Genomic DNA, 21043 nt, shown 5'->3' on the forward strand with positions numbered 1-21043 from the left:
CTCAGCTCCGTGAAGAATTCGAGTTCCGTGCATTTCGCGGCTGACCCGCCTTCCTAGGGGACAGTGCCCTTAACGGCAGGGCACGAGTTCCTATATCCAGACCAAACCCTCCAACTACAGGATCCTTTTTCTTAATAAATTTTATTTTGGTATTGTAAAAAGAAAAATCAGGACCAAAAAAAGGCAACTTAAAAAGTTCAAATATATACTCCTTATATAATAGAGATTTATAATTTCCAGGCCCTCTCTGGGGAAGGGAGGCCCAAAGGGCAAAGGGGAAGGCAACAAAACCATCACACAACTCAGTCACTCAATCAGAAGAGATGTTGGTAAGAGATCAATAGGGCATGAAGAAAGGGAAAGAAGAGTGATAGTTTTGCCACCCAAAACTCAGTCCATCTTGAGGTTAACATAGATATAACGGATGAACTTTAGGGAAGAAAAAAAGGAGATGGTGCCCAGCATGAGGAAGAAGACATATCCAGTGAGTAAGGAGTAGCCAAAGAACTCTACTGTCTGTACCACCCCTGACATGTTGGAGCGCCGGGCATAGTAGAAAACTGAGTAGAAGAAGATGAAGAGCCCAGTGGAGCCAACACTCAGCACAGATCGCCACCACCAACGGTAATCTTCCCCAGACAACTGGAAGTAGGTGAGCGCGATGGAGATGCAAGCCCCCACGCTCAGCAGGATGGCGAAGACGAAGAAGAGGATGCCATACAAAGTGTACTGCTCCCGACCCCAGACTGTGGCGAAGATGTAGTACAGCTCCACAGAGATGGCACTGTGAAGAGAAGAAACGATACACAGCATTAAAGGGCTGTGCACTGCCAGCACAGTGGCCAGGCCAAAATCCAGCCACCACCCCTCCATGTTACTGGGTCACTGTGGAAAGTGGGCCCCCTCTACTCCCTGCCCTGGAGTTCCTGGCTTGATGGGGATTCTTTTACCTATGATTAGCTGCTCTCATTTCAAGAACATCTTCTTTGGTAGGTTGAGAGCAGGGATCTTGTCTGTTCTATTTTCCACTGTATTTGTCTGGCACTAAAAGGTACTCGATAAATTGGATGAGTAATCAAATGGGTTTTAAGCCCCATGTGGTGTCGCCAAAGTCAGAAACTAGGAAGACAGTGAAAGGAGCAATGTCTCTGGAGAGCTTCACAAGTGAGACACCCTCATATTTGAACTGATTCAAGCTCAGTCCTGGTTGGAGAAAGTAGGAACCATTTAGTGAACTCTTAATGGTACAGCTGAACCAGGGATTATCACTGACAATGGGTTACGGTACAGGGTGAGTAGGGAAGGGGAAAGTTAAGGTCAGGATCCCGAGAGTTATGGCCATGGAATAAAGGGAGGATACCTGAAAGGCAGGAAGCCTCCAACAGTCATGTGGATGAGAGTAGACTTGTACCAGGGCTGGGGTGGGATTTCCCGAGCTATGTTCTTGGTGCGACAAGGTGCATCAAAGGCGCTAGCGTTGTTCTTCCCGAAGATACCTCCAATGACAGTGAGGGGAAAGCCCACCAGCAGCCAAACCGTCAGAAGCAGCAGGATGGTGGTGGCTGGCAGAGCCTGTGTTGAACCATTGGCCCAATGCACGGAGTTCACCACACTCCACGTCAGGAAGAAAGGCACTGCAGGGATGGGCCCCAGAGGGAGAGTTAGCACTAGGAGCTACATCCCTGGGAGCACCCAATCAGACTGGCCCTAAAGGCGTGAGGAGTGAAACATCCTGCTCCCAGGCTGACTCCACCCTTTCATGTCTTGTTCTTTGTTCCTTAGCTTACCAACACTCCCTCCCCTACCCATTATCATTAAGGATCTAAGCAAGCCGTTACATAATGATCTAAGAGTGACACAAATCCACCTGCCTCCAAGGGCCTGTCCTGCTGTGGCACTGGTGATTCCTAGTATGAGACATTCATTTGATTAAGGCTCTGTTTTCAGAAAGCCCTGGTTCAAATGTAAATGTGGTAGAACAGAAATCAGACACTTAACAGTTGGAAACACAAGAGGTTCAGAATGCAAACTACTACTGCCTTTGAAAGGACAAGCTGGCTTGAAAGGCTAGAGTGGGGAGGCCCACTTTCAAAATTAAAAAAGCTTGGGGAGGGACTTCCCTGGTGGTACAGTGGTTAAGACTCCACGCCTCCAATGCAGGGGGCACAGGTTCGATCCCTGATCAGGGAATTGGGATCCCACATGCTGTGCAGCGTGGCCAAAACAAAAACGGGGGGGGGGAAAAAAAGGGAGTCTCAAAAGATAAATTCAAGAGTGTTATTTCAGTGTAATGGTTGAGAATACAGGCTCTAGAGTTTGACTGCCTAGGTCTGAAACCTGATTCTCTGCTTTTTAGGAGTATAATCTCAGGCAAGTTACCTAACCAGCCTGAAGTTCAATTTCCTCATCTGTAAAATGGGGACAATATTACCTACTTCATAAAGTCAGTGTGAGAATTAAATGAGATGAAGGCATGTCAAGTGCTTATCACGTTGCCTAAAACATTTCAAGGGCTTAATATTTAACTATGCAAAAAAAAAAGAAATGCATTTTTTGTCTTTTGAATGGTTTCCTTAGTGTTTCTTTTACCTATTTTCATTCCCTTAAAAGCCTTACTCTGACTCTATCTCAGGTTCCATGATGTGTTCTAAGTTCCTAAATTGGCCCACCACGGAAAGGGCAGTCCTCACCAGAGAAGAGACTGGTGGTGAGAATGATGTTCCACACCCAACGCTCGCCTCCAATCTGCCGGTAGAAGTGGCTGGACACGTAGCCAGAGATGCAGCAAGTCAGGGCATACAACAAGATGGCTGCTGAGTTAATAGCCCCGTGACGGTGCACATTGAACATGCCCAGCAGCGCCATGACAATAATGCCTGCAGCGTGGTAGTGGAAAGTCTGTATTAGGTCTCACCTATCCCTCTTCCGGCAAATTCAGAGAAATCAGCCAGCACCCTTTCTCCCAGACCCAGGGCTTCCATCAAAACAATATCCCCCAGTTCTGTTGTCCAGAAAACCCACAACAGAATATACACATCCTTGCTAGAGCCATTCCACCCCTTAGGTCTGCCCCTCACCTTGGACAGAAGAGAAGATCTGTAGATCTTTTTCTGAACAAACTACCTACTTAGTTCTACCCCTTGAGAGAAATCCCTAATTAATTTTTATCACCTTACCAGTGCCAAGGGCCAGGAACTGGGCACCCACACCAAGCACAGCACAGAGCAGACCACGGTATGGAGGGAAGCGGAAGACATCTGTATGGATAATTTTCCAGCCATTGTCACCTTGGTCAAAGTCATCACCAGAACCTCCAGAGGTTGTCTCTTCATCCAAGTTGTACCGAGCCAGGTCATTTCGAAGCACACGCATGAGAATGACAGCCACAAAACCCACCAGTAAAAACACAAGCACCATGGAATTAATGATGGACAACCAATGGATTTCCAGTGTTCGGGGAAAGAAACCACCGTCATCACCACGGCGCCTGTCACTCCGACGCTCGACTGAAGTCTCAGACCAGCGCACACTATAGGTGTGAGTGAGGCCTAGGAACTCATCAGGTCGTAACCCATCTAAACTGTGGGGCTTGACGTCCCGCACGGAGACATTGGCAAATATAATACGATCTCCGTGGAATTCTAGGTGGAAGTCCAAATGGGTCCAGAGTCCTATCTTGTGGCTGTGAGGCAGGAAGCCACTCTCCTCCATGTAGCCCACAAAGCCACGGATTGGCAAGTCGTCCACCACAAATTCAAAGTAGTATAGTTCCTCAATGGCCTGGCGCAGCTGTTCCACCTAAAAAGAGCAAGTTAGGAGTCAGACAAGGCCTCCCCAGGCATTGGATTAGAGCAGGGTTTCAACCTCAGCACTAACGACATTTTTTTAAAAAAATTAATTATTTATTTTTGGCTGCATTGGGTCTTCATTGCTGCGCGTGGGCTTTTCTCTAGTTGCGGAGAGCAGGGGCTACTCTTCGTTGTGGTGCGTGGGCTTCTCATTGCGGTGGCTTCTCTTGTTGTGGAGCACAGGCTCTAGGTGCATGGGCTTCAGTAGTTGTGGCTCACGGGCTCTAGAGCGCAGGCTCAGTAGTTGTGGCACACGGGCTTAGTTGCTCTGCGGCTTGTGGGATCTTCCCGGATGGCTCGAACCCATTGGCAGGCGGATTCTCAACCACTGCGCCACCAGGGCAGCCCCACTAATGGCATTTTGAGCTGGAAAATGCTTTGTTGTGGGGGGCTGCCCTATGAACTGTAAGATGCTCCGTTCCTGGTTTCTTCTCACTAGATGTCAGTAGCATCCCCCGGTAGTGACAATCAAAAATATATTCAGAGGACTTCCCTGGTGGCGCAGTGGTTAAGAATCCACCTGCCAATGCAGGGGACACGGGTTCGAGCCCTGGTCCGGGAAGATCCCACGTGCCACGAAGCAACTAAGCCCGTGCGCCACAACTACTGAAGCCTGCGCGCCTAGAGCCCGTGCTCTGCAACAAGAGAAGCCACCGCAACGAGAGGCCCATGCACTGCCACAAAGACCCAACGCAGCCAAACATAAATAAATTAATTAATTAAAAAAAAAAATCTCCAAACATTGCCAGATGTCTCTTGAGAGACAAAAGCCCCCTGTTGAGAAACACTGGGTAGACCCTAGTATGTTGGGATTCTCCGAAATGAGCAAGTATGACTCGACAGGATGAATGCCTAGGAGGAGAGGGAGGGGTAGGAAGGTCTGGAGTAGACTAAGGAAAAGTGCCCTAAGATAGGAATTGGTGAAGAAAAAAGCATGATAGGGAAAATTAGGTAGTGTGTAAAGGAGCCAGTTAAAGAAGCCAAGAGGTAGGAATGGCAAAAAATGACTACGTAGGTGTGATAGTTGGGACCTTATTACCAACAGAGAAGCTTCGAGTCAGGAGCCCTGGGCTCTAATGTCAACTCTGCAATCCACTATCCATGTAGTCTTGAAGAAGTTACTTCTGAGCAAGTATGTTTCTTCATCAACCAAATGCAAATAATAAATACTACCTTCCCTGCCTGCCACATGAGGTTGTACTTAGAATCAAATCAGATCATTTCCATAAAGGTGCTTTGAAAACCATAAACCTAAGGCACTGTTATTAGGTCCTGGGAGGGAGGGCTAAGTTCTAGTCAGTGTGGAGAGGCTGACCTGTGCGGAACTGAGCTGCATGTGGCACAGAATTCTCTTCTCCACATTCTCCCGAAAGCGGATCTCGTACAAAGACTCAGCCATCCGGTCCCCATCCAGCACTTCACCCAGGCTAAGGCTTTTGTGGCGTATCTTCTCAGGACAGCAGACTGGAAGCTGATAGTAGTGGTAAGTCTCCTGAGGGTTATGGTAAGGTCCCACTTTGTTGACATACAGAATGACGGGGTCGCCGGCCTTGTAGTGTGTCACACCTTCCACCCCTGGATCTCGACCTGTGCCCAGCAACAGCAGCAGCAGGAGTGGCAACCACCGGCAGCTCCAACTTCCAGGGTGGCCTAGGACTGTCATCCTTAAGGCAGCGGAACCTGTTTGGGGGAGTCCTGCAGTTATGGGAACCAGGGATCGAATGACTCCCCAGGTCAGGTTCTTTGAACTGAAGCCAATGGCTCCAATTCCTCCCCTTGGCCTTTCCGACCCTCCCTCAGGAGGCCACCTCCCCACCGCCACACCACAGCATGTCCCTCTAGCTCGAACACTGGGCTCCGCCTCTGCTATGTAGTCCTCCCAACCTGGGGTCCCCCCCCTCCGGCAGCCCGCCTGCCCTGGACCTCCCCACGCGCCCCAGCCCGTTTCCATGGCAACGCCACGCGGCCTCGCACGTCCGGCACCTTCCCGCCGCAGCCCCGGGGTGCTCTCCGCGCGGGAAGGGCTGGCCGAGGCGGCGCCAGCGGCCTCTGCGGCCCTGCAGCCGCCCTCGCGCTCCTGCCGGGATCTCCCCTAGAGCCGCGCGCTAGCGGGGGGCCTGGAGAGGACTTGACAACCGACCTCCACGGGGCTGGCCGCCGCGGTGCCTGATCGCAGCGGCTGCGGCCGCACCGCGAAACATCGCGCCCGGCTCACTTTAGTGCTCCCTGGGGAACATTTCTATGGCTGGAGGCCCGGCCCAGCTCTGCAGACCCCGCGAGTCTCGGGCTAGCCCGTCGCCCGGCAAGGAGCGGGGTGGGGGGCCCTCCCGGCGACCTGAGGGCAGCTCAGGACACGTCAGTCTTCCCTCTTCCGCCTTCACCCGAGGGGACCTCAGCCCGGCGGAAAGCTCCTTTCCTGGAGCTTGGAGTGGACCACTCCCCCCAGGCCGAGGCCGCTCCGAAGCTCCCAGGTTTCTCCAGGGCGGGTTGCGGTTGAGACCTGGCTACGAGGACACAAACGCCCTTTTTGGATAAGCGTTGCCGCGGGTCCGGCCGCCTATCCCCGGGAAGGTTTGGGTTGGGCGCCTGAGAGCAGTGCCCGCTGCTCGCGCCCAGTGACTGCCCGTGACCCGGAGCCCGGCCGGCGGCTGCGCCCACACCTAGGGGACGCCCGAAGCGTTTGCCGGCTGAACCAATGGGACTCGCCACCGACTGCTGAGGCCGAGCCCCGAGAGGCGGTTCAAGGTCCTCAACCCGGGCGGGGGTGAGGCTTTGGGCGTCGCTGTGGAAGGACAGCAGACGACACAGCCCATACAAGGGTCCTAGAATCGGATCTCACCTCACTGCTGCTCTGCCATCCGTCCTGAATGGCCTCTCGCCAAAAACCAAATGCCGTAAATAAAAATATCTTACCAAGGCTGTACTGGAGGCCTCCCTGACCGTATAGCGACCGTCCCGTGTCCGACGATAGGCAAGCCTGGGCCAGGTTTGGTGCAGAGGCACGCAAAGAGATCGGGTATTTGCTCTTTTACCCCGTGAACTGGGCAGCCTGACGCTTGTTGTTAATTGCAGGTAAAGAACCTTGACATGCTTGCTTCGGTCTCTCTGTTTTTATTCTTTATTCATCTCTGTATATGTGTTTGAGCATCTCTTAATTTTGTATGTATTTGCTCTTTTACCCCGTGAACTGGGCAGCCTGACGCTTGTTGTTGTTTTTTGTTTGTTTGTTTTTTTAATCTTATTTACTTATTTTTACTTTTGGGTGTGTTGGGTCTTCGTTTCTGTGCGAGGGCTTTCTCTAGTTGCGGCAAGCGGGGGCCACTCTTCATCGCTGTGCGCGGGCCTCTCACTGTCGCGGCCTCTCGTTGCGGAGCACAGGCTCCAGACGCGCAGGCTCCGTAGCTGTGGCTCACGGGCCTAGTTGCTCCGCGGCATGTGGGATCTTCCCAGACCGGGGCTCGAACCCGTGTCCCCTGCATTGGCAGGCAGATTCTCAACCACTGCGCCACCAGGGAAGCCCAGCCCCCCCCCCCCCCCCCACCCCACGCTTGTTGTTAATTGCAGGTAAAGAACCTTGACATGCTTGCTTCGGTCTCTCTGTTTTTATTCTTTATTTCTCTCTGTATATGTGTTTGAGCATCTCTTAATTTTGTATTGCAGATTATTCTGGAAAAGTTTATCCTGTCAAGGGATCTGCCATTAGGGAAATTCCTCTGGAGATCAGACCCAGGGGCCGTGACTTCGTTTTGGCCACCTGGGAGCAACTTAAGGTTTCCTTTCCTCGAGTAAAGAAAGTGGAAAATCTCAAGCGGTTTCTGGCTTGAAAAGCCCTTCATTTACTCACTTCTGCCCTCTCTGACCCAGCCCTCCTCCCCGCAGGAGGAGGTGAGGTTCCAGGAAGTAGGGGGTTGAGTTTTTTAGAGAATCAATGAATTTTGTAATCAGAAAAGTAACTTAAGAGTGGCTTTGGAATAATCTTTTAAGTGACAACCCCCTGGTCTCTAAACCTGGGCCTCTTTCACAATTAACAGCCGCCCCCCCATAAGATCAGTGCCACCAACCCTCCTCTGCTTTTCTCTTGAATATCTTCCAAATTGCCCTCCATGCTGCCTTGGTTCAGGCCCCATCCCCTCACCTAAATTACCATGACAGCCACCTTGCTAGTCTCTTGGTCATCTCTCCCCTTGGATCCATTTTCCATACTGCTGCTGCAAGGATTTTTTCTTTTTTTAGTCTTAAAGATGTCCTATTTCCTGCAACAGTGGTTCTTTTTTAAAAAATTTTTTTAATACAATTTTTAAAGGTAACTTTCCATTTACAGTTATTACAAAATATTGGCTGTATTCCCCGTGTTGTGCAATACATCCTTGAGCCCATCTTACTCCCAATAGTTTGTACCTCCCACTCCTCCACCCCTATATTGCCCCCTCCCCTTTCTCACTGGTAACCACTAGTTTGTTCCCTATATCTGTGTGTGTTTCTTTTCATTAAATTCACTAGTTTGCAACAGTGGTTCTCAAATCTTGGTGTGCATCAGATTCAGCTAGAAACTTATTAAAAACATAGATACCGGGACTTCCCTGGTGCCACAGCGGTTAAGAATCTGCCTGCCAATGCAGGGGACATGAGTTCGAGCCCTGGTCCAGGAAGATCCCACATGCCGCGGAGCAACTAAGCCCGTGCGCCACAACTACTGAGCCTGTGCTCTAGAGCCTGCGAGCCACAACTACTGAGCCCGCGCGCCTAGAGCCTGTGCTCAGCAACAACAGAAGCCACCGCAGTGAGAAGCCCACACACCGCAAGAAAGAGTAGCCCCCGCTTGCCGCAACTACAGAAAGCCCGCGCACGGCAACGAAGACCCAATGCAGCCAAAAATATAAATAAATAAATAAATTTATAAAAAACAACATAGATACCTGGGTCCCACCAAATCAGGATCTTGGGGAAGGAGGTGACTGGGCATCAGCATTTTTTAACAAGCTCTGACTTTGATGCACAGCAAAATTTAACCATGAGTACGTAGGATAGAGTCAAAAAAAGCTTGGCATATTAGGCCTCTCAGACCTGCATTTAAATTACTTCTCCAGGTACATTCCCCTCTAGAACCCTATCCTGTATTTAAATTGAAATCTTGAATGTCATATTTTCTCAAGCTTGCAAGCTTCATATATAGTTCCTTCTGCCTAGACTGTTCAATCTACCATTCCCTACTTAACCTGCCTGGAGACTTCTTTTGAACAGTGCAAATGCCACCTTCTCTATAAAGCCTTCCCTTACATCTCCTTACAGGCTTTGTTTATAGAACTTTATCTCACCGTACTGTTATTTTAACTTCTTATGTGTCTGTCTCCCTTGCTAATTGCTAACTCCTCACAGGAGGATTATAATTTATCCATCTTGGTATCCTCAGAACCTAGCAGTGCTTTTGTATACAGTAGGCAGCTTAATACACATTCCTTGAATGAACTGGTTTACCTGCTGTACGTGATGAGAACAGAGGTGCCACCAAGCTGCCTATCCAGGGGAGCAGAGGATAGGCGGGGCTGGGTGGGCCTCCTTACCACTGTGTGCCCTGGACAGTTGTTCATCTTGATAGACTGAGGATGTAGATTTGGCTTCCAACAGGACTTTGGAACCACCCTGCCAGCAGGATCAGCCTGTCAATAAATAGGAATTTACCAGTAGCCTATGGTATAATCTGTTGGAGTTTCTGTTTTGCTTTGGAGGATGGAAGATAACTCTGATTCTTCCTTTGTTATTTCCTCTGTGTGCCACCCCCTCCCTCCCATCTTAAATCCAGATAACCCCTCTGACCACAACCTCTTGTCCTCTGTCTTTCCCACCAAACTTGTTCCATTTCACTGAGACCTGCAACCCCTCCCCCTGCCCTTTGGCCTTTTTCTAGCTTGTCTTCCTAACCCAAGCAGCTTAGATTCTGCATTCCATCCTTTTAGCCACATTCTTGCCTGTGTTCTTGATGCCTCTCTCCCATTATTCTTTCACGGCAGCTGCTAAGTGAAACCTTAATCTTGGGTCAATATGTCTGTTAATATTCAAGCACCTATATCCAGAATGCTAAAATAATCTTAACACTATGATATGTTAAGATTGTGTGTCCATAAGTTGTGTTTTCCAAACTCATTTGGGCCCTCAGTGCTGCCCAGTAATGCTCATTTTCCAAATCAGCTCTCTCCCATTCTCCACAAGCCTTTCTTCTCAAGTCTTTGACTTCATATCCCTTCTCTCATCAGCTGACCTCCCTTACAGTCTAGTGGGAGATGCAAGCAAGAAAAACAATTACAGACACCATGTTAGAGAAAGTATTGGAGCTGTGGGAGCACCCAGGAGGGAGGAACATCTAATTTGGGCCTGAACAGTCAGTAAAGGCTTCCTTAAAACAGATCATCAGCTAAGTCCTGAAGGGAGAGTAGGAGTTTGCCAGAACAGAGGGAACAATGAAGGAAAAGCAATTGTTTGGCTGGAGCATTGCTTGTATGTTACAAGAGAAAATCGGAGAGGTAAGCAGGGTCAAATTTGAAGCCACATAAAAGAATCTGGACTTGATCTTAAGGAGAATGGGGAGGCACTGAATTGTTATGGGAATAAAATCAGATTTACTCCCTGGACTTCAGGGTGAACACACTGAGGGGAGGGGAGCAGAATGCTTGCTGGAGTTAAGAAATGAGGGGTCTCGATGAGATTCTTAGGGAGGACGGAAAGGTCTGAGGAAATAAGGCCTACAATAGAATCCTCGGGGTGTGATTAAGGGATGGATGGTGGGGGAGGCTCCAGTGGAACCTGAGAAATGGCTAGAGGGGTGGCAGGAAAACTGTAGAGTTCAGGGTCATGGAAGGCAAGACAAGAATGCATTTCAAGGGGACTTCCCTGGTGGTCCAGTGGGTAGAACTCCGCGCTCCCAATGCAGGGGGCCAGGGTTCAATCCCTGGTCGGGGAACTTACAGCCCACATGCATGCCGCAACTAAAGATCCCACGTGCCGCAACTAAGACCCAGTGCAGCCAAAATAAATATTTTAAAAAAAGAATGCATTTCAAGGTTAAGAGGAGTCTCCATCCCCACCTCATAAATCCGAGTGATCCTTGTAACTGTCTTTATGCATATAAAGGTATGGAAGTGATGTTTTGTGATTTTGGAGCCTAGGCCTCAATTGGTCATGCAGCTTGTTTTTTTTTTCTCTTGAAATTCAGTGCAAACTGTGTGAGGGAACTTGGGCTACTCTACTGAATAACGAGATCATACGCAGAAACAAACCAGCCCAGCTGAGATGATGCCACCAGCTGAATTACCCAACTGAGTCCAGCTGAATTTGTCCAAAAAAAAAAAAAAAAAAAAAAGGTTGTTATTTTAAGCCACCACCACCACCCCCAAAAAGGAATACGTTTTAAAGTTAGGTTCCTTAGAACATGCTTCTACAATACCTTGCGATTCTCTGTGATATTCTGACACTCAGGTGTTTCTCATGCTGAATTATCAACGCTAGCAGAATAGGGTCTCTCTTGGCCTTATTGGTTATTTTCTCCCAGGACTCCGTACACTGCCTGGCACATAGCAGATGCTCAATAAACATGATTGGTTGAAAGGACCAGATCCATGGAGCGAGTCTCACCAGATTATAAAGGTACCTCCAGCAACGAATATGTTCCAAACTGCATTTCCTTCTCAAGCCTTGTGGCCAGTGGTGGATAGAAGGTGAATTATGATGTGTGCGGAACATGGGACCTTGGGGAGTTCCGTAACCAAGAGGAGAAAGAAGTAACAACAGCCAGTGGAGACAAAAAGAACTGCTTCTCCCTTCTTCCCTCTCCAAGCTCCTAGTGGAGAGCTGAACCCAGCATCCCAGACTTGTGTGACTACATAGGCAAGCTTTTGGAGACTAACTTCACTTTGGTACCCTAGCCTTCAGCGGCTCAAGGTGTTGGCTTTCTGAGCAGACAGGAGGCTTTTAAGTAGCAAAGCTCCCTGCTCTCAGCAAGCCCAACACCATGGGGAAGGGAGACACCTTGGAAGCACGATCCACTTCAGCCTACCGCTCTGTCATGGAGGAATATGGTTACGAAGTGGGCAAAGTCATTGGCAATGGCTCCTATGGGACGGTGTATGAGGCTTACTACACAAAGCAGAAAGTCATGGTGGCTGTCAAGATCATCTCAAAGAAGAAGGCCTCTGAGGACTATCTTAACAAGTTCTTGCCCCGTGAGATACAGGTTGGAAAGGGGGCTAGAAGAGGGAGCTGGTACCAAGCTGCTTAAGGCTTCTCAAAAGGGGTATGGTTAGGAGGGGGTGGAGCCAGAAACCCCTATACCACAACTGAATGACTCACTAGGCAGCTAGGAAAATTACTTGATGTAAATTCAGCTTCTTTCCACCTCACCTCCAGACCCTCAAAAAGTAAAAAGTGCAAAGCATAGGGTTTGTCCATAGGCCACCAGCCCTCTGGGGTTTGATTCTGTTGCAAAGTTCTAAGAAAGTAGCAGTGGGAGAGTAGGAGAAGGCTGGGAGCGCAGCCAGGGTGCTCCCTGCCTGGGTTTGATGGGTCCCTCTTCTGGGGCCAGGTAATGAAGGTCCTGCGGCACAAGTATCTCATCAACTTCTATCAGGCCATCGAGACCACATCCCGAGTGTACATCATTCTGGAGCTGGTTCAGGGTGGTGACGTCCTTGAGTGGATCCAGCACTATGGGGCCTGCTCTGAGCCCCTTGCTGGCAAGTGGTTCTCCCAGATGACCCTGGGCATCGCCTACCTGCACAGCAAGGGCATCGTGCACCGGTGAGGGCGCTGCCACCCAGACTGGGGCCTTTGGGCTCCCAAGGGGGTTTTATGCACGTCTTCCATGTTCTACCCTCTTTTTTCTTCCCTTGACCTCCCTCCTCAGTATCTAGGCCTATTCATCCACTTTATTTTAATCATCCGGTCAAGAACATTTATTAAGTACCCACTGTGAGCAGAGCACTTTATGAAAAGTGATGGTGAGCTCCCAGTGATCCTCAGGTACCATCCTCTCTTCCCTTTGGGCTCTGCTCATAACTCCATGACTTTCCTTCCTCTCTGCCCTGTGTCCTCATAATGGCATCTCTTTCCCTCTTTGCCTTTCCTTATCTCTAGCCTCTGACCCCTGGCCCTTCAGCTCCCAGTCTAACACTAAGCCCTCTCCTGACCCCTAGCCTTTCTGCTGCTGGTAGGGACTTAAAGTTGGAGAACCTGTTGCTGGACAAGAGGGAGAACGTGAAGATATCGGACTTTGGCTTCGCCAAGATGGTGCCTTCTAACCAGTCTGTGCGGAGTAGCCCTTCTTACCGCCAAGTGAACTGCTTTAGCCACCTCAGCCAGACCTACTGTGGCAGCTTTGCTTATGCCTGCCCGGAGATCTTGCTAGGCCTGCCCTACAACCCTTTCCTGTCTGACACCTGGAGCATGGGCGTCATCCTCTACACGCTAGTGGTTGCCCGTCTGCCCTTCGATGACACCAATCTCAAGAAACTGCTGAGAGAGACTCAGAAGGAGGTCACTTTTCCACCTAACTATGCCATCTCCCAGGAGTGCAAGGTGCTGGCTCCCCCAGGAGGGCTGAGGCCTCAGGGGTGACCTGCAGAGAGGGGATACCCAACCTAGACCTCCCAACCCCAGGGAAGCCTCCCCCCGATACCAGGGCCATTCCACACCCTTGCCCTGCCCTAGAATAGTGGGGAGGGCTTAAAGGGCCAACCTCTGGGCTTGCACCTGGGATGTGAGTGATAAGCAGGTTTTAGTCTCTATCTCTTTAGGCCAGAAGGGGATTCTGCAAGGATTTCCCCCACGGAACCCTTCCTTTCCTTCCCCTCAAGGTGTTGGCTTTCTGAGCAGACAGGAGGCTTTTAAGGGTAAAGTCAGGGCCACACTCCCTTTCACCAGAGTGGTGTGATGGGCTATCCTGCTTCTTTCTTAGGTCCAGCTACTCATTGTGTGGCACAATGCGGGCCAGCTCAGCCAAGACCTCTCTCTCCCCTGCCCTAGAACCTGGTCCTCCAGACGCTACGCCAAGCCACCAAGCGTGCCACCATCCTGGACATCATCAAGGATCCCTGGGTGCTCAAGTTCCAGCCTGAGCAACCCACCCATGAGATCAGGCAGCTTGAGGCCATGTGCCAGCCCCCCAGCACCACTAATCGTCACCAATCCTTGGAAATCAGTACCTGAAAGTGGCGGAAGGAGGGGGTTGAAAGAGGAGCAAAGCAGGAGGGTCTTGGGCTAAAAATCTTTTATACCAAAAATAAATCTAATTCTGTTTTAGTTCCATCAGCTAGAGTCACATTCTTTCCTCAGGGGAACCTTAGCAGGGAACACTGCTGAGGGTGAGAGGTGTGTTTCTGCCCAGAGCTTGTAACCAGTCATCTTGACACTGGTTAAGTCAACATTATAATTTACAGTGTAGCGCATATGTGGCTCATAGGTGAGTGGGTTGGGCATGCTCAGAGGAACACCTGCTTTGGGGAAGCTTCATTATTCTGGCTGAGTACATGCTCAGTTTTGTCTATCTCTATGCACTCTAAATGTTCAAGTAGTGGGGCAGAAGTTGCTCTACCCTGATTGCTCAGTTTGGTCACAGCTCTGCCTGTCTACAGTCCAAGGGGACGGCAATGTTCGTTCTTTTAGAGATGGGTAACAGGAGGTATGTAATATCTTGGTTCCTTCCTCCTCCAAGTGCCACCTTACTCACTACTGAAACAATCCTGGTGAATCATGGTCCCTCATCATTGCTCCTACACGTTGAAGTGACAGTTCAAACCAAGCCTATGCACTATGCGTTCTGGAGAAAGGAAACCTATTGACCCCTTATCCCCGTACGTCTCCTTTCCTACCCTTGAAAGTGGGCTTTGTAAGGGGATGGCTGGTGGGTCACGGGGCTCTCTCGGCAGAGGCACAACTGGGTGAAAGCAATGAGGGAAGGCTCAGGGACAGCTCCACACGGCTCTAGAATAAATAACAGATGGCAGTTTCCTCATCCTCAGCACCAGGCAGCTCTAGGACACACCAGCTTGAGAGATGGAACAGTATCTGCCTGGAACTTAGTAGGTTGAGATAATGGAAGCTCCCATTTCTCCTATGCTCCAACTCCCCTTCATTACTCTCATTATTACTCATTTCTTGAAACAAAGCTCCAAAGACCAGGAGACGAGTTTCAGTTGTAGACAAGGCAGTATAAGCACTAGGGTTCCATCCGCCCAATTTTATTGCGAACGAGGGCACTGTAACTGCTATCAAAGGGAGCCCAGGGGCTCCTCCTGCACCAAGATCCTTCTTAAGGGTTGAGCCAGGGATGGGAGGGCGACAGACCCTTTTCTCAGGCAGGGTCACACTACCACCCTCAGCAGGACCTCCCAACAAGGCCATGTTCCTTTAGCTTAGCATTTGGCACTTAAGGAAAAGAGAACAATGAAGGCAGTGTCAGGTAGACAAGCCCAGACTCATCAGGACACCCACTCAGCCAACTGCTTTAGTGCTTCTTCATCTTCATCCGTTTTGGGAGCTTTGGGGATAAGGACACCCAGAGAAAGAAAGAAGTGTTAAGGCCTCAGCAACTTCCAACCATCCCCTCCTATAACACTCAGAGCCTGCAAACGCTCTCTCCCAGCAAAGAACATAAGGGTATGGTCTTGCTTGCTGGCTGCTGCTAATTCCCACAGCACCTTTGTGCAAATCAGAAGAAGCTGCCTCTTTCTCCCAGCATTTGCAGCCCTAAACCAGAGGACACAGTTTGCTGAGTGAAGCACAGGCCTGATTTCAGTCCTCATTCCCCTTCAGCCAGGTGCCCTTATGCAGTCAACAACCTGTGCAACTGTAGCAGCAACCCTCTCTGCCTGGATCCTTTCAGGCAGGATGGATGAGGAATAATTTTTCCCCATATCTATCCCACCCTCTCAAGTCCTTGAGATGACAGAACAGCCCTGAGTACCTGGCCCTGCAGGAAGATGTGTAGAGGGTACACTGGGCAGTGTGACTGGGGGTTCCTCCTCCTTGTCGCCCACATGTAACAACTCTCGGGCCAATTCCTCCTGCTCCAGCTCCTCTAGCTCCTCCAACAGTTCATCCTGGATATGGGATGACAAGATCACTCAAGACAAAGGAAAATTCTACTTCCAAAAACATACCACCTTTGGAGTTTCCCCCAAACCTGTCCCACAATTCTCTTGGGCATTCCTTCTGGCTGGTCCCATGCCTTCTCCAATATTCCTTGACCCCTCACTCCCAATCACCTCATCCACATCGTCTCCAAATCCCACGGGTCGAGAAATGGCATCTGAGATCTGCTGGGCCACCTCCTGTTGTTCTGTGATGTCAGCCATCAGTTCATCCACCTTGTCAATGTCCCTGAGAACAAGATACATAGCCCAGAAATCAGGTGACAACCCTGACTTTTTCATCTCACATGAATGAAGACCCTCCTGCCTGTGGCTTCAGACTGACAAATCCATGGCTACTAGGTAAAAGAGATCCCTGGAAAAGTGTAAAGAGGCAAATCTGGGCTAAGAAATGGCAAGAAGACACATTGGGGAGGAATGGTTGCACTCTCTTCTCTGAAGGATCTTTAAAAATGAGGAAAATTGGGAATTCCCTGGCAGTCCAGTGGTTAGGACTGGGCGCTTTCACTGCGGAGGGCCCGGGTTCAATCCCTGGTCGGGGAACTAAGATCCCACAAGCCTTGCAGTGCAGCCAAAAAAACCACAAAAAAACAAAACAAAACAAAACAAAACAAAGAGGAAAATCATCTTTCCTCCCTAGAATGCCCCAGCCAGCAAAGAGGTCGCCTTGCAATAAGCAAGGAGGCTGACAGGGGTCTAGCCATCACAGGCAACTCTACTGTAAATTCACATCTGGAGAGGTTTTAAGATTCACAGTACAATATCAAGCTACTCTCCCCAGTGCCTGGGCCCCCTCCTCCCCTCCCCCCGTACCCACATGTCCTGGTAGGCCTTCTTCATGCCTTGGGCAGCAAGCTCCATGGTACGAAGCACTTCTGCATTGGTGGTGGCATTCTCAATGGCCTCACGCTGAAACTCCAGGGTGGATAATGTCCCGTCGGTTTGTGCCAGCTGCTGTTCCAACCTTTTCTTCCTCCGCAAAGCCTGTAGGGCGGCTGATCCAGCCCACACCCTGAACATCAGAGCCAGAAGCCCTTGCTCCCCCCCCGGGCCCTCCCTGGTGGTGCCTTTCCCTCCCCCATTACCTCTCTTATTCTTGGTCCCATGCTTCTTGGCAGCTTGTAGCTCCTGTTCAATCTTCTGCTCCAGAAATTCCTGTTTCTTGATCAATATCTTCTCCGTCTCCTTCAGTTTCTGTATTGCCTCTTCAGGGGTTGGCCCCCTCTCCTTCTTCTCTGGAGTCCAATGGAGCAGCCCACATTGTGTGAAGGAAAAATATTAGCCACCGATTATTGAGTGCATAGTATGTGCTAGGCACTTGACTGTGTTATTGTTAATCCCTGAACAACTTTCTACGATGAACGTACTATCTCTACTTTACAAATGTGAAAACAGGCATAAAGAGGTTATTAACATTTTGGTCTAAAATCTCAACTACTATAGTAAGAGACTGCAAAGGAATTGAAATGTGAGAGTATGATTTCCAAAGCCAATATTCTTTTGCTATTCCTAGTTACCTTTCAAGTCATTTCCAGTTTTTGTTTTTTTTTTTTTTAATAGAATTTATTTTTTTTAGAGCAGTTTTGGGTTCACAGCAAACTGAGTGAGTGGAAGGTACAAAGACTTCCCATATACCACCTGCACCCACACATGCATAACCTCCTCATTACCGTGTTCCCCACCAGAGTTCAATCACTTTTTATTACTGTTCCACTTGCTATCCTAGGAGATACTCAAGGTCCTCATCCCACAGGATCAAACTGAATGAAGTAGGGGGGCTAGAGAAAAAAAATCTGATTTCAATTTCTCCCTTCATCTTCTGCACTTCTAACAGACTTATTAAAAAAAAAAAAAAAATCTGAAGGCCCTAGCCTGCTTAATATCCTTCCATACTCTCCACTGCCTACAGAATAAAATCCAAAAAACTTTAAGACACACAGGGTCCTTCATGATCTGGCCCCCGTTTACCTCTCCATCCACACTTCTACTTTGCTCTTCTTCAGCGCGCACGCGCGCGCGCGCGCACACACACACACACACACACACACTCACAGGGCAGCCAGAACTCTTTTCCCCTAAATATAGCATACTTTTTCCTGCCTCTGTTTTGCACAGTTACCTCTTCCTGGAGAACCTCAACCCCCCATCTGGCATACTTCTAGCCTTCTGGATCACCACCCGCCGTGCCTGCTTCTTCCATGCACCCCTGGTCTTTAGGAAAATCTCCATCACAGAGTCGCCACACTACACTGTAAATGCCAGATTGTGCTTGTTTAGGAAACTCTCCATCACAGAGTCGCCACACTACGCTGTAAATGCCAGATTTTGCTTGTTTAGGAAACTCCCCATCACGGAGTCGCCACACTACGCTGTAAATGCCAGACTTTGCTTGTCTTCCCACACCACAGAGGAGCTCACGAGGGCTGTCTTTCTTGGGTCACCTCAGATTGCCTCTGGCCCAGCATAAAGGAAGCCACCAGTGTTTTGGAAAGGACTGGATGCCGACAGGCAGCAACTTGTCCCCCAGGCCTTAACAGCGGGAGCCAGCGCAGCTGCCACGCTCTCCACTCGCGCCCCCTCCCGGGCCTCGAGCTCTTCCCTCCGCGGTGGGGGAAGGAAGGCAGCTGGAGCCAGGCGCCCTGACAAGGCGGCGCCTCCTGGCCCGGGAGAAGGCCTTGCTGGGCCACCGGCGTTTTCAGGACAGCGTCTCCCAGCTCTCCCCCCGCCCCCTGCGGCCAGCACCTCCCGGGGACTAGTCTCGCCCGGGCTCACCCCTCCCGAAGAGCCGGCCGAGCCCACTCATCGCGACCCTCGCCTCTCCCGCCTCCGCCCTACGGCGTCCCGTACGCTTCCGCCTTGCTCCCGGGAATCATCACTCCGAGACCAGCCTCGGCCAATCCTTCCTTGGGGCACCGCGGCGACATCATCAACAAGCGCCAGCGAGACCACTATCACGTGTGACCCGACACACCAGCCCCAAACCCACGCGCTCCTCTTAAAGAGGGCGCTTCGTTTCCCACTATATAAAAAGGTCGCCTCACCCTCCCCACCCCAAAACAAAGTCTTTGCTTCCTGGAAGGAAATGTGCAGGGTAATGCACCCCACTACTTGGGGCCAGTGGAAGAGTTCTTCATGCCCTTGACAGAGCTCAGGAGAGGTGTGGGGATGGGGAGAGCATAAGAGGATCACAGTCTTGGGTTTGCCACAAGTTTATAAGGCAGAACCTGATGCAGTCTAATGCCTCACATACTGGTCTTGGCACCTCCGGATGGCCCACCCCGGGTCACACGCTAGAAAATTAGAAACAACACACACTGGGTGAGATCTCTTCTGCCACACACAAATACACTTTAATAATTTACAAATGCACCTGAAAATGCCCTCCTGATTTCCTTTCAGTTCTATGCCTCAAATGAGGCTCATCCACAGGACTGGACCTCAGAGTCCAGCTTGCGCCTTTGCAAATGTCTCTAATCCTTGAGTTAGGGTCTGAAGGCTCATTCCATTCTGGACATGAATGCTGGTAACACCTAGAAAGAAAGAAGCCACAATTTCATCAGGCCTTCAGGGCTCCCTATTATGACTCTCACCTTTTTGGGGTGTCACTTGCATGCAAACTATCCATCCTGTACATATCTACCTAACCCCTTCCCTCTTAGGAACCCTTTCTCCTCACTCCCCAAATGGCTATCCTTGCCACTCAGTACCCAGTTTGCTGACATCTACAATATTCCGCTTTTCATCATCAAAGAAGATCATCTGGGAGAAAGGAACTCCAGTCTTCTGCTGCAACCTGTGCAAGACACGGCGAGGGTAACCACTCTGGCTTCTTAGCTCCTCCAGCCTCTCTGGTCTTCTGTCTCCCTGCTTCTCCCCTTATCTCAGCGTACCTCTCAAAGTGCGTGACCTTGCTGCCTGGATAGATCTCCCGATGAACAAAGTATCTGACAAGGTCAAAGAGCTCCAGTAGCTGGTTGGCCCCTTCAACCTCACCTGTCCTGCAAAAAGGTGTAGTAGATGGGATCAGGAGAGTGGAGGGCCAAGGCTGCAAGTGAAATTATGTGTAACCAGGGGGAAATCAACTTGCTGTTCTTCCGGAATGGGTAGGCATCCTCCGCCCTGATTCAATTCCATATCCTTCCTGTATGACACAGGTGGCACTGAGCCAATGTTTATCAAACAAAATGCACAGGAGAGGGTACAATTCGAAAAATATACAAATACCTGCACATTTGCACCGCCTAAATTTTTGCAGCCAAGGGGTTACACGGGAAGTCTCCTCATGCATGCACCTCTCAGCATTATACCGACTCAGTCGCTCTTCTTACCGTGAAGCGGCCGCGACGGGCACCCCCAAGCCCTGCAATCGTTCCAGGACCTTAGGCACCTCTGGGTACAGTCGGACGGCCTGGCCCCGCCTATCTCGTACAGTTCCATCACTGGAGAGGGCAAGAGTGTGCTCAGCTCCCGCGGGGCCCCGCCTGGCCCCAGACCTCCCCAGCCCCGCCTCACCTGCTCTTGTGGAACGGCGGGTCTACGTGTGTGTCCACCCAGAACGGCCACAGCGTGTAATCTGTGAGAGGAAGGAGGGGGAGGTCTCAGCCTGGGCGGGCGCAGGGCCTCGAGAGCATCAACTGGGGTTTGGAAAAAACTGTGCCCTACGAAACTCTTCCCAATCCAGCCCCTCACCTAGATCGAAGACTACGAGTTTCGGGAGCCGCGCCATGACCCGCGCCCACAGGCTGCGCGCACGGAGGCGGGCCTTTGTGCCGCGGCTCCCAGGCCGCCCCGCGGGCCTTAGAGAAGCGGCGACTAGAGCGCCGCCAACCTGAGCTGGGAAGATCGGCCCCAAAACCTCGCAAGAGCGCCCTCTGGTGGTGGTGGTGGGGAAGCCCGCAGCAAAGTGCCAATGCGACTGCTCACAGGATCGCAATGGTCCTCAAGTCTCTCCAAGGGATATTCTTCCCTTGCTTCTCCACCCCACCCGGCCTCGCCAGCTTCTACTGAACTAGAGGAGACAAGGAAGGGAAGCCCTTTCTTCTGGCACCCGTCTCTCAT

At 50.4% G+C, this 21043-nt stretch overlaps 4 protein-coding genes across 8 annotated transcripts; 1 reads left to right on the top strand and 3 right to left on the bottom strand.

Annotated features, from left to right (window-relative positions):
* Positions 1–122: 122 nt before the first annotated feature.
* Positions 123–6263, bottom strand: TM9SF1 (transmembrane 9 superfamily member 1). Of its 4 annotated transcripts, none has more exons than XM_061180695.1 (6): positions 6184–6263; positions 5164–5528; positions 3177–3798; positions 2691–2876; positions 1361–1634; positions 123–784 (listed from the first exon to the last, which is right to left on the bottom strand). In XM_061180695.1, the coding sequence occupies exons 2-6, from the start codon at positions 5509–5511 to the stop codon at positions 391–393; spliced, it is 1824 nt and encodes a 607-aa protein (XP_061036678.1). In that variant the 5' UTR covers positions 5512–5528; positions 6184–6263; the 3' UTR covers positions 123–390. The 4 variants fall into 4 exon arrangements, with proteins under 4 accessions (XP_061036678.1, XP_061036675.1, XP_061036676.1 ...); XM_061180692.1 differs by lacking the exon at positions 6184–6263 and adding an exon at positions 5989–6065; XM_061180693.1 differs by lacking the exon at positions 6184–6263 and adding an exon at positions 5832–5973.
* A 5542-nt stretch (positions 6264–11805) lies between these two features.
* On the top strand, positions 11806–14054 carry TSSK4 (testis specific serine kinase 4). The gene is made up of 4 exons (XM_061180702.1): positions 11806–12072; positions 12421–12635; positions 13013–13412; positions 13860–14054. Exons 1-4 carry the CDS (start codon positions 11851–11853, stop codon positions 14040–14042), a joined length of 1020 nt encoding a protein of 339 aa, XP_061036685.1. The 5' UTR covers positions 11806–11850; the 3' UTR covers positions 14043–14054.
* Positions 14055–15052: 998 nt separating this feature from the next.
* CHMP4A (charged multivesicular body protein 4A) lies at positions 15053–18868 on the bottom strand. The gene is made up of 6 exons (XM_061180697.1): positions 18758–18868; positions 17071–17220; positions 16803–16980; positions 16100–16214; positions 15799–15934; positions 15053–15372 (listed from the first exon to the last, which is right to left on the bottom strand). The coding sequence occupies exons 1-6, from the start codon at positions 18786–18788 to the stop codon at positions 15314–15316; spliced, it is 669 nt and encodes a 222-aa protein (XP_061036680.1). The 5' UTR covers positions 18789–18868; the 3' UTR covers positions 15053–15313.
* Positions 18869–19313: 445 nt separating this feature from the next.
* Positions 19314–20796, bottom strand: MDP1 (magnesium dependent phosphatase 1). 2 transcript variants are annotated; one of them, XM_061180698.1, is made up of 6 exons: positions 20675–20795; positions 20498–20558; positions 20314–20424; positions 19876–19983; positions 19693–19778; positions 19314–19515 (listed from the first exon to the last, which is right to left on the bottom strand). In XM_061180698.1, the coding sequence occupies exons 1-6, from the start codon at positions 20709–20711 to the stop codon at positions 19424–19426; spliced, it is 495 nt and encodes a 164-aa protein (XP_061036681.1). In that variant the 5' UTR covers positions 20712–20795; the 3' UTR covers positions 19314–19423. The 2 variants fall into 2 exon arrangements, with proteins under 2 accessions (XP_061036681.1, XP_061036682.1); XM_061180699.1 differs by lacking the exon at positions 19693–19778 and having other exon boundaries at positions 20675–20796.
* Positions 20797–21043: the final 247 nt, after the last annotated feature.

Source organism: Eubalaena glacialis, chromosome 2, assembly GCF_028564815.1.
Source record: "Eubalaena glacialis isolate mEubGla1 chromosome 2, mEubGla1.1.hap2.+ XY, whole genome shotgun sequence".
Lineage (NCBI taxonomy): Eukaryota > Metazoa > Chordata > Mammalia > Artiodactyla > Balaenidae > Eubalaena > Eubalaena glacialis.